The sequence below is a fragment of the Carettochelys insculpta genome, chromosome 2, assembly GCF_033958435.1.
Source record: "Carettochelys insculpta isolate YL-2023 chromosome 2, ASM3395843v1, whole genome shotgun sequence".
Classification (NCBI taxonomy): domain Eukaryota; kingdom Metazoa; phylum Chordata; order Testudines; family Carettochelyidae; genus Carettochelys; species Carettochelys insculpta.
In genome coordinates, this window is record NC_134138.1 from 146,155,557 (window position 1) to 146,168,055 (window position 12,499).

General features: G+C 48.3%; 1 protein-coding gene across 3 annotated transcripts in view; it reads right to left on the minus strand.

Annotated features, from left to right (window-relative positions):
- Window positions 1-745: 745 nt before the first annotated feature.
- The window catches only part of FBXL7 (F-box and leucine rich repeat protein 7), a 276,063-nt gene continuing 264,309 nt past the window's right edge, over window positions 746-12,499 (minus strand). For all 3 annotated transcript variants that reach the window (XM_074987827.1, XM_074987828.1, XM_074987829.1), the window contains exon 4: window positions 746-4,573. In XM_074987827.1, coding sequence (XP_074843928.1) covers window positions 3,837-4,573 — 737 coding nt within the window. In that variant the 3' untranslated portion in view covers window positions 746-3,836. The remainder of the gene's footprint in view (window positions 4,574-12,499) is intronic.

Here is a 12,499-nt window from a genome sequence, read left to right on the forward strand (position 1 = left end):
AGGCAGTCATCAAGTAACACTTTCTCCATTGCCCATTCTCAGAGCATGGGGATAATCATGGTTAATAGCTATTGATGGATCTGTTCTCCATAAATTTATCTAGTTCTTTTCATCCCTGTTATAATCTTGGCCATCACAACATCCTCTGGTAAGGAGTTCCACAGGTTGACCCTGCATTGTGCGAAAAAATGCTTGAAGGCAACATTGCATTGTTTGAAAGTGTGCTTTCAGAAATCTCCAATGCAGAAACCACTGAACCGGAACCACCAAAAAAGAAAATCAACCTTCTGCTGGTTGCATTGACTCAAATGATGAAAATGAACGTGCATTAATTCACACTGTTTTTGGTTTTTATTGAGCAGAACCCATCATCCACATTGGGTGCATGTCCTCTGGAAGGCCGCTGAAGCATGAAGGGACATGTGAATCTTTTGCACACATGGCACATAAATATTTGCAACACTGGTTACAACAGTGCCACATGAAAGTCTGTTCTCACATTCAGGTGACAGCGTAAACAAGAAGTAGGCAGCATTATCCCCTACAAATGAAAGCAAACTTGTTCGTCTGAGCAATTGGCTGAACAAGAAGAAGGACTGAGTGGACCTGTACGCTCTAAAGATTTATGTTCTTTTATTTTTAACGCAGTTTTTGTTCACAATTTTACATTTTTAAGTTCAGCTTTAATGATAAATTACACCACAGTACTTGTAGTAAGAGAATTAAAAATACTACTTGTTTTATTTTTGCAGTGTAAATATATATAGTAAAACAAATATAATTTTAACTGATATCAATATGCTAGAAAACGTGGAGAACTTTCTAAAATATTTATATAAGTGGGATTCTATTATTGTTTAACAGCACAATTTATTGTGCAATTAATTTTTTAATCACTTCACTGCTAGTATCAATAAATTACACTGAAATTTTCTTGAAATCAATTGCAGCTTCACAATGACATAGCACTTAAAATCAAGGCCAACAGATTCTTTTAAAATGAATTCATGTCTTTATTTATCTTCCATACCCACCCAGGACAATGGACTTCTCAGAATACGTGGAGCTTTGTGAAGTGTGAAGAACAATAGCTATTATGGGTCAGTAACAAGCCTGATCCTGGGTACAACAGCAGTGTCAACAAGGAACAGTTACTCACAACATATCATGATATTCTTACACTTTTTTAAAAAAAAGATCAACTTAACATTAATCTGGGTTTTAACCTAACAAACATACCTTCAAGAATTTCTTATTAATGTAATGATATACTGGCTTTTGTTTGAAATACTTTACCAGTCACCAGCCACATTTCGAGATCAAGTCAGATCCAGTGAGCTAAGCTAAATCACCAACAGATGTGAGGCCATCACTGCTGTCTCTTGTAATCTTTTCTGTAGGAAATCTGGAATTATAATTAACTGTAACGGCAAGCGATTAGTGAAATATTCCTACTAGCGATCTAGAGAAAACTCAGCTTTGGAAATATCTTAAGTCTCTCCCTCTGTGCTTAGCTAGAAGTTAACTGATTACCTCAAATGACCACCAATATTTGTCAGTTACCAAAGTACTGCTTTATTTCTTGGTACTAAATTAAGGCTTTAGAGTGAGATTCATAAAATACAGGCCAATTGAAGACATTATAACCTTTAAAAATGATGTAGCAATAGTCATTCAATTTAGCATAGCCAGAAAGGTAGCAACTGCTTATAAACACTTGTCACTAATGAGACCTTGAGTGCAAATTGCTCAGTCATTCTCACCAACCTTGATAATGGAGTCAAGGTCTTCTTGGGGGACAGTGAAGAGCTATGATAAAATCCACAGGGCAACCTGCCTGAGAAGTCAGCTGTGTAGAAAAAGCACACTATGCTGACATTAATTACATAAAATGGGACTACTCCATAACGTACACTGATCAGTGATTGAGTGGTGACAAGGAGCTCTAAAATTTTTTCCCCTGCAATCATTTTGAGCCTTAACCCTTGCAGGTAAAGAAATACACAAACTGACAGAGAAACAATATGCACAGGTTAAAGATCTTTTCTCACAAGTAGGACCCAAGTCACATCTTTGGGAGCATCCTGCCAGCTTTGCCATAATTCATTATGAAAGCATGACTAGAGATCATTTACTTAGTGATTATGCATGTTCTTCAACACTTGGATTTTCACTTCTGTGCAGTGACATTAATAACGTTGTCCACAGATGATGCAGCTACTGTTCTATGAAAACCAGAGTGTTCTCCTTTCTACATCTCTCTAGCAGAGGCATTTACAGGGATTAGGCCTAACATAGGGAGCAATTGTCAATCGTGTGCAGGGCCCCTGCCTGAAAATACCATCACTTCTGATGAGTCTGGCTTTCAGATCTAGGGACTGAATGGCACTTGCCAGAAATATGTTGGAAAGTAGTTGCCAGAAGACTGTGATGGACCTTACTACGAAATGATCACATGCTCAGGGAAAGAAGGGGGATGATGAGCCAGGGGAAACTACATAACTGACTGCATTGGCAAGAGAGAGCAGCTACAACAGTAACACCTGTTAGCCCAAGTCTCCAGCCAAACAGGGCAGTGCTGATATTACACTTCTTTGACCAACAACAACCATTTCTTCAGTTGAAAGGAACATGCTGTCATGGGTGCATAAAATTCAATTCTAACAAACATACCATTCCAAGTCCCGCTTTCCCAAAAATGTGATCTGGTATCAAGTTAATGAATCCCACATCTTAAAACCCGTTATCCATCCTCTAAATCGGAAGGCCCTAGAAAACGTGAATGCTTGTGTGTATAAATGCCTAAAAGTTCCTTCCCTAAAAGGAGTTTTGGTTGCAATGGCTCATTGCACCTCTAAAGGAATTAAAACAGGCTTGATGGCAACCAGACTTATTCGGAGGTAGCACAACTACTGGGACTTTGCCCCGTATGACCCCTCAGACATTTCACTAACCCTTGGAGTGCTGCTGCAGCATCCTAAGAGTAGTAACAAAGTACAACTTCTCACACCCATTTGTATCTAAGTTAATGACACAAAGTTCAGTGGAAGGAGTATCTGCTGCTTCCTACATTTCATAAAATAGTTCTTCCACTCAAATGCTACTGATGCCGCTAAATGGACCCAAAGGTCCCCAGTACATCATCTAGCAGAGGATGCTTCCAAGCAAACAGAAAAAGCCTGCACAGTGGGAGCAGTAGGTTAGCACACCAATGATCCACAGAGAGGCTGCTGAAGAGGTATCCCCCATGGGTAAAGTTTTCAAAGTTTAGCTACTTTACGTCATTGGGAGCCATAGCTAGACCAACAGTGAACATATCTGAAAAACCCCACCACTATTTCCCTAGGGGCTGTTGGAATGTGGTTAAGAAATCCATGAATATGCTACTTAGACAAGCTGGTGTTGCACCTGCCATGTTGGAGGAAACTGGGAGGCAGGTTTCAAGTCAAAAAGTGCCTCTGAATGCAGCTGAAGCACAGCACTAATGCTGCTCAAGTTACTCCCCAAAGGGAGTGACTATGTGCTATTCCCTTTGGAGACCTAATTCAGGCAATGGTCAGGCCTGTCTGGGTAATGCCACTGCAATGGTGTGAGGAGTACTCACTCTTTTTTGGTTAAGGAAGCAGCTCAAAATAGACCCAATCAAATAAAAAAAAAGTGATCCTTTCAAACCAAAAATATATATATTCTTTTTAAAACAAACCTCACCAACACCATACAAGAAAGCTGACTCTCATAAGCCATAGAGAGAGAAGAGATAGGGACTGCATGTGGGAGCATGTGTTTATACAGCAATATTTTAAATTCCTTTTAATCAGCAGGTGCAGGGTGTCCTTTCAGAAAAAAGCAGGGTTGGTGTGCTCAATAATACAGCGCTTGCAATGGCGTTTAACGAAACGCAGAGCGTCTACAGAAACCTCACAGTCCTGCACGTTCAGCATCTGCAGGTCAAAGCAGTTGGCAGCTACGATCTGTAGGCCCTGGCCTGTGATGCTCTCACACGACTTCAGACTCAGGCGCTTCAAGTTGAAGCAGTTTAGGGCCAGAAACTCCAGGCCGGCGTCTGAGACCAGGGGGCACTTGCCAATATCCAGCGATTTGAGTTTTGTGCAATTTTTGGCAAGGTACTCCACACCATGGTCCGTGATGCCCTCGCAGCCTCGTGCATTGAGGTAGCGCAGCTTGCTGCAGTACTTGGCGATGTAACGGATGCCCACGTCTGTGATGCGACCACAGTGCGCGATGCTCAGGTACCGCAGGCGCGACTCCAGCTTGGCAATCTCCCGCATGCCAAAGTCACTGACAAAGCGGCAGTCACTCACACTCAGCTCCTTGATGGATGTGCAGTAAATCATAAGGTAACGGAGGCCTTCATCCGTGATGCGGACACAGCGGCGCAGGTACAGATGAGTCAACTGAGTGCAGTGTGCGGCTATGGTGTGCAGACCTTCGTCCTCCAGCACAAAACAGTCTGTCATGTCCAGGTAGCGGATAGAGATCTGTTTGCCATGTAAGGGGGACAGCTTGATGGAAGCTTCGCGGGTCAAACTAATACATGTCACTTTGGAGCAGCCTACATGGAAAAACAATGTTAATAAGTTGCAGAGCAATTCCGTTGGTCAGATGGACGAGACTGGCATGTAACTGCTGACCTCACTGCATGGGTAGTTGTGCAGGCATTTCAGTGCTGCCAGACCCCAGGAAGTTCTCTGAAGCGAGAGATACTAGCCCAGGTTCTGCCACAGCAGCCATTCATTATAAGTAACTCCACCGATGTCAGCAAAGTTACTTCAGTAATCAAAACAACATCAGAACCACTGACTTGTGGCTTTATCCAGGGCTCAATTAGATAAGATCATGGCCCTTGATTTCTTTTTTCTGGGAAAGATTTTGATCTCTGTTATCCCAGTACGAATCCACTGGTGGTTTTGGACCATGTGGGAAGCATAAGTAAATCAACACATCGCCATGGCGATGTCAGCATCGACTTACTTAGAGCAGATCTATGGTGTCCCACAGTTTTGACTACATCATGAACCCCAGCATACACTGACGTGCTGCCCTGCATCACTCCTCTATGGATGCTGTGAGTGCCAAGCAAAAGGTCTCTAGGTTACATTAACGGTCCTTTTCTGATTGGAGGGTGTTAACACAAGCTAGGACCTTCTTAGTGCTACATGGGGGGATTACAGCACAGCACTCCGGTGCACACTGCTAGGCTAGGCAAAATGCAGCCTGCACGCCAGATCCGTCCCACGAATCCACCAGACACAGCGTGTGGAGGCAGCAGGGAGCTTCAGGCAGGCTCTGTGCCTGTCCCCACCTCAGAGAAGCAGCTTCTGAGTCCAGTGTTTTTCACAAGCTGTGCGCCTGAGGGGGTGGGTGGGGGAGGAGGAGGAAGGCTTCACAATCCGATTGGTTTGTTTCTGGCCAATGGTAGCGTCTGGTTTGAAGCATCCTTCCCTGCCTCCTCAGGCTCATAGCTACTCAGAGGCACATGGCCTCCTCCTCCAACCATGCCCTCCCAGATCCTGTACCCCAAATTCACTGCCCAGGTCATGATCCTGCCTGCACCCCAGTCCTCTGCCTCAGGCCACAACTGCTCCCCTTCATCCAAACTCCCTCCCAGATCCCACAGCCCCTCCTGCACCCCAATCCCTTAGCCCAAGCTCCCTTCTGCACCCCACCTCCACCCCAGACCCCACACCCGCTCCATTAATATCACGGAAGAGGGTGGGCCTCAGCCACTTTCCAAATTCTTGGAGTGGCCCCCTATTAGTGCCCTCCCCTGACTTAGCCCAAACTGAGGGGCAGCCTAGGCATGCCTCTAGTTTGTGTGCATCAGAGGCTGTTTTACTGTTAAGCAGTGTTCCCCCCGCTCTCTTCCAGCCAAGCGTGGGATAAATTTTTTTTCTGTGCCCTGAAGTACATGCAAATGTGCATCACCAGTTGGACACAAAACCTAGCTGTGAGCGCTCTAACCACTGGGGTGGCATCTGAACGTTCCCTGGGGGGCTGCACAAGTGCAGGTCTCACAGGGAACACTACTGTCAAGTACTGCAAGAAACAAAACCCCGATGCCCAACGGGTCTAATGTTTGGGGAACAGAAATATGTTGTCTGCCCTGTTGATACAAATTGTGCTAGTAACCAAGTGGAATCCATCTAGCAACTGGATGACAATAATCTATGCCCAGGAACCTTACACTGAGACAATACAACCAGCTTGATCCTTGAATGTGAAAAATATCTGGAAAAAATCACATGCAGCTCTCAAAACGGTCTTCTCTCCTTTCCATTGTGATTCCCTCTCAAAGTACGTTATATGAGGCAGAGGCTTGTTTGTTTCTTATCTTCCACAATACTAATAATGCAGAACGCTATATCAGGCTGGCCAGCCAGAGGACCACAAGAATGGTTACTTACCCTGGTAGCTGTTGTTTTTCGAGATGTGTTGCTCATGTCCATTCCACGTAGGTGTATGCGCACAGCATGCATGCGTTGTTGGAAGTTTCCCCCCTAGCAGTACCTGTCAAGCTGGCAGGGCGCCCCCTGGAGTGGTGCTGGCATACCATATACAACCCAGCTGGCTCCACACATCCTCAGTTCCTTCTTACTGGACTACTCCGATGAAAGGGAGGCAGGAGGGATTCGGAATGGACATGAGCAACATGTCTCAAAAAACAACAGTTACAATGGCAAGTAACGTTTCTTTCTCTTTTGAGTGCTTGCTCATGTCCGTTCCAAGTAGGTAACTCCAAAGCAGACATCACTGGAGGTGGGATTGGGAACTCTACCCTTCCACTGAGCAGAGGACCACTCTACTCAGAGCAGCATCCTCCCTGGCCTGATAAGTCAACACATAGCGGTTGGCAAAAGTGTGGACAGAGGACCAAGTGGCAGCCCTCCAGATGTTCAGAATTGGGACCTGAGCCACAAAAGCCATCAAAAAGGTCTGAACTCTCATAGAGTGGACTGGGGGTAGGGGATTGGGGTGGGCAGTATTGGAACCTCACCAGCCCATAACACTTCTTGATACAGGCCATAACCCAGAAAGAGGCCTCTGGGTTGAGACAGGCTAGCCCCTCATCCACTCTGCAATGGCTACTAAGAGCTGGGTGGACTTATGAAAGGGCTTAGTCCTCTCTAAATAAACAGCCAAGGACCTTCTCACAACCAAGGTATGGAAATTCGACACCAGCTGGGCAAAAAAGCAGGGTGGAATGTAATCTGACCTTGCCTTTAAAGAAAACAGAATTAGAGGGATCTACAGTGAGGGCCTGAAGCTCAGAAACCCACCTGGCTGAGATAATGGCCACCAGCAGGGAGACCTTATAGGACAGGTGGAGCAGAGAACACTTCACTAGGGGTTCAAAAGCCTAGACAGAATCAGATTAAGATCCCACTGTGGGACAGGCTGTCCAGACCCTTCAGGGACTTGTTAACCAACAAATCCTCAAAGAGGGTCTTGCCCTTTTCCTCTGGATGGAAGGTGGAAATGGCCAGCAGGTGGATCTTGATCAAGGAAGGGGACAACCCTTGAACCGTTACATCTAAAAGGTAACCTATAACCAGGGGGCCTGGGGCAGCCAAAGGGAACACCCCTTTTTGGGTAGACCAGGCATGGAGACACTTCCAGTTGGCCAAATAGGTGGTGCTGGTGGAAGGCTTCCTGCTCCGCAGCAGCACCTCCTGAACATTGAAGTTCCACAGCTGTCAACCACGGAGCTTCCATGATGTCAGGTGCAGGGACTGCAGGTCCACATGATGGGGCCTGCCAAATTCCTGATTAATCAGTTCAGAACTAGTGGGAGCACCATTGGCCTGTTGCATGACAGGCTCAGGAGAGTGGAGAACCAGTGCTGCAAGGGACACGCAGGTGCAATGAGAATCAGCGACTCCCTGAACTCCTACCCATGCAGGAGTACCCAGTGCACCAGCGGGAAGCAGGGAAATGCATATAGCAGGCCCCCCTGGCCAGGGAATAAGCAATGCATCTCCTAGTAAGTCCCTGCCTGGACCCATGACAGAGCAAAACCTTGCTCATTTCCCATGCTGGTGTATGGCAAACAGGTCCAGACAAGGAAACCCAGACCTGCAGAAGACCTGCAAGGTCACATCCCCCAAGGACCAACTCAGGTGGTCAGCACATCCCCCTGAGAAAGCCTTCTGAGATGGTCGGCAAACACATTCTGCACACCTTGGAGGTAGGAAGTGATTGGTGGATTTCTGTCCCAATGCCGAGGTCCCACAGGCAAATGGTCTCCTGGGACAGGTGGTGGGAGCCTGCCTGTTGATGTAGGCGATTGCTAACATGTTGTCAGATAGGATCAGGACTGACCTGCTTCCAAGCTGGGGAAGGAAGGCCACACAGGTGATGTTGACCAGCCTCAGCTCCCCGATGTCGATGTGTAGGAGAGATCGTCCCTTCACCACATACCTTGCATACACATGTCCCCAAGATGGATGCCCCTCCCAGGGTCCGAAACATCAGTCACAAGCTGGAGGGTTGGTAGCAGCCTGGAGTACGGAACTCCCACACACACCTCCTGTTCCTAGGTCCACCAGTCCAGGGAATGGAGCACATCAAGAAGAAAAATGATGACTCAGTCCCATGCATGGAAGGACGGTTTGTGCGCCTGTGCCAGCCACATTTATAATGGGCACATGCAGAGCCTGGTGCGCTGAATCACACACGTATACGCCACCAGGAGACTTGGGAGGCACATAGTTATAGGGAATGCCTGCATGCCCAGGACCACAGACCTGATCACTAGAAAAAGGGACCTGGGAAACATGGCCCTGGCTACTGACAAGTCCAGGGTGGCACCCACAAACTATCAGATTTGGGCTCATTCAGCAGGAGGCCCAGGTCCTGAAAGAGGCCCCCGGCCAGGGCAATATGGGCCTGCACTTTGGTGGTGGATTGTGCTCACAGCAGCTGATCATCCAGGTATGGAAACACTTGGGCCTTCACTTACAAAGGGTGGTGCCAACAACTTCCATACATTTTGTGAGCATCCATGGGGCCATTGACATCCCAAAGGGAACGGCCATAAATTGGTAATGTTCCCTGCCCACAATAAAGTGCAGGAACTGCTGGTGTCAGGGTGCAAAGGAAATATGGAAATAAGTATCTCTTAGATCGAGGGCAACATACTAGTCTCCAGGAGCGAGAGAGGGAATGATGGATGCCAGGGTCACCATCTTGATCTTCCTCTTGACTAAAAAGATGTTTAGGTTCCAGAGATCAAGGATGGGATGCAACACCTCAACCCCTTACCCTTGGTCCTGGGACACTGTCTGCCATTCCTACCACCGCTGTTCCTGCTATGGTCTTAGCAACCACATGAGCTGAGTTGAGAGCTGCCTGTATGACCAGAGATTGGGAAGTGGGTGGGAGAAGAGGCGCTCAACCCTCTTGTCCATTGGAAGGATAGAGGATGGAGTCTGCAAAAGACACTCTTATTAATAGGGAGGGCCACCCTAGATGGGGCATCTCATTTCATGAAGTACATTGTTGGGTTGGACTCCTCTGACACCCTCTTGGTTTGCACTCCCAGGCTCTGTGCCAGCTGTCGGCAGTGGTCTTGGTGTGCACTCAAGTCCATCGAGGGCACTGAGGGATGGGTATAGCTCAGGGCCTCGTTGGGGAAGAGGATGATAACCTCTTCTGACCCAGGTTTCCCCAGGGCCTTGGCATGCTTGAGAGGGGCTTGAGAGGCTGACAGTGAAGGGTCCACATCCTTGCCCTCAGCCTCCAAGGGGTGGAGAGAAAGCTGGGCCAGGGACAGCGAGTGACCCAATGTGGGCAAGTGGTTCAAAGGGGTCACCAATGGCAGTGCCCTGAACTCCAAAGCAACAGACCCCGATCTGGAGGGTTCCATGACTATTCCCAGGGCACCCAGAAAGGCCACTGGGATGGGCCTGGGGGGACCAAGACTGCTGGAGTCTCAATATGGGGTCAAGTTGTGGTCACTGATGTTGCCAGCCTTCTCAGAATCACAGGGCTGGAAGAGACCTCAGCAGGTCATCTAGTCCAGCCCCCTGCTTCAAGCAGGATCAACCCCCACTAAGTCATCCCAGCCAGGACCTTGTCCAGCCGGGACTTAAAAATCTCAAGGGATGGAGAATCCACCACCTCTCTAGGCAACGTGTTCTAGTGCTTCACCACCTGCCTGGTGAAGTAGTTTTTCCTAATATCCAACCTACACCTCTCCCTCTTCAACTTCAGACCATTACTCCTTGCTCTGCCATCTGACACCACTGAGAACAGCTTCTCACTCTCCTTTTTAGAGCTCCCCTTCAGCAAGTTGAAGGCTGCTATTAAATCACCTCTAAGTCTTCTCTTCTGTAAACTAAACAAGCCCAAATCCCTCACCCTATCCTCAAAGGTCTTGTGCTCCAGACCCTTAATAATTTTTGTTGCCCTTCGCTGAACCTGCTCCAGCAAGTCCACATCCTTTTTATACTGGGGGACCCAAAACTGGATACAATATTCCAGATGTGGCCTCACCAGTGCCGAATAAAGAGGAATAACTACTTCTCTAGATCTGCTCGAAATGCTCATCCTAATGCACCCTAGCATGCCGTTAGCCTTCTTGGCTACAAGGGCACCCAGTTTACTCATATCCAGCCTTTCATCCACCATAACCGCATCAGATTTCTTTTGGCCCAGTCGTCCAATTTATCCAGGTCCCTCTGGATTCTCTCTCTACCCTCTAATGAATCTATCTCTCCCCCTAGTTTTGTGTCATCTGCGAACTTGCTGAGGGTGCAATCCAGTCCCTCATCCAGGTCATTCATAAAGGTGTTGAACAACACCGGCCCCAGAACCGAGCCTTGTGGCACTTCGCTTGAAACCGAGCGCCATCCAGATATTGAGCCATTGACCACTACCCGTTGGGCCCAACCATCAAGCCAGCTTCCTATCCATCTTATAGTCCAAGGATCCAATCCATATTTCCTTAACTTATGGGCAAGAAAGTTGTGGGGGACCGTATCAAAAGCCTTGCTGAAGTCAACGTATATCACATCCACTGACTTCCCCATGTCCACAGAGCTTGTTACCTCGTCATAGAAGCTAATCAGATTGGTCAGGCAGGATTGAAGGGCTCCAGTGCTGGGAGTGGTGACAGGAGCAAAACTGATGCTGGGATCTAGATCTGGACCAGCAGGGCCAGGCAGACTTTGCCTCAGAGCCCGAGGAGTGTTTTGATGCCAACCACAGAGGAGCGGAGGCAGATGCTGTAGGTGCTGCACCATGCTGAGCCATCGACTCTGGCTTCCCTGGTGCTGACAAGGGGCTGGAGGAGACATTGCCAGGTTTGGGCCTGAGAGACTATGAGGAGTACTGAGAATACCACCAGTTGAATCTGCCCTTGGTGCTGGGTGCGCCCCTTCTGGCGCTGGGTCCAGGGCTGGTGCCAGAACATGGGCTGGGGTGGAGGATGCTGCTGGTGCCACACTCTGGTCAGAGGCAGTGGCACAATGTTTCCATGCTGCCAGTGCCGGGGCACCTGCCGTCTTACTATTCGACTGGTGCCATCTTTGGTTATGGTCTTTTCCTGAGGCTGGTGCCAGCGGGAAAGGTGGGGACAGACCAGTAAGGTCCCTGGCTGCCTCAAAAGCCTCGGGAGTCAATGGCTCCAAGAAGCTCCTTGCCAGGCTGGACATGCTGGTGAGAGATGAAGCTTGGGCAGACTAACTAGGCCTGGGGTTCGTACTTAACAGTGCCACATGCCCTGCTAGAGGGCACCAGGACGGCCTGCACTGCTGAGGTGATCTCCCCTTAATAAGCCTCCTTTTACAGGGCACCAGGGATGGAGACTGGTGTGGGGGCCTGCACAGTCCCAGGGAGGTGTGGGGGAGTCCTGATGCCTCCTGTGTTGAAGCCGGTGTACTCTGCATCAACAGTGCCCAGTCTGATTCTGGTGTGGGGTGCACAGCAGACTCCATGAGGAGGATCTTAAGGTGCGACTCTCGCTTGTGCTTTGTCTGCGGCTTGAAGAACCTGCATATCGTATCCTACAGGCTTCGGACAAGTCAGCCTCACCCAAGCACTTGAGAAAAGCCACATGAGGACCACTGCAGGGCATCAGTCTCTGGCAACTCCTCCAGGGTTTGAAGCCAGGCATGTCCTGACATGCATGCCAAATGTGTAGCGCAAGAATATCTTGGTCCTCAACCAGTAAAGCTACTAACACTTCACAGGTACTGAACAACTTGTAGATAAGAACTGCATGCACAACGGCTATGTTCCAACAACCATCACAAGAGATAAGAAGGAACAGAGGAGGTATGGAGCCAGCAGGGGTATCTATGGGATGATATGCAGGCGCCACTCCAGGGGGCGGCTTGCCAGCTTGCCGGACACTGCTACGGGAAAAACTTCTGACGACGCATGTACACTGCGCACACACTCGTACATGAAATGAACATGAGCAAGCACTCAAACACTGAGTTACCAGGAATTCATCCTTGACATAAACAGGTGCAGT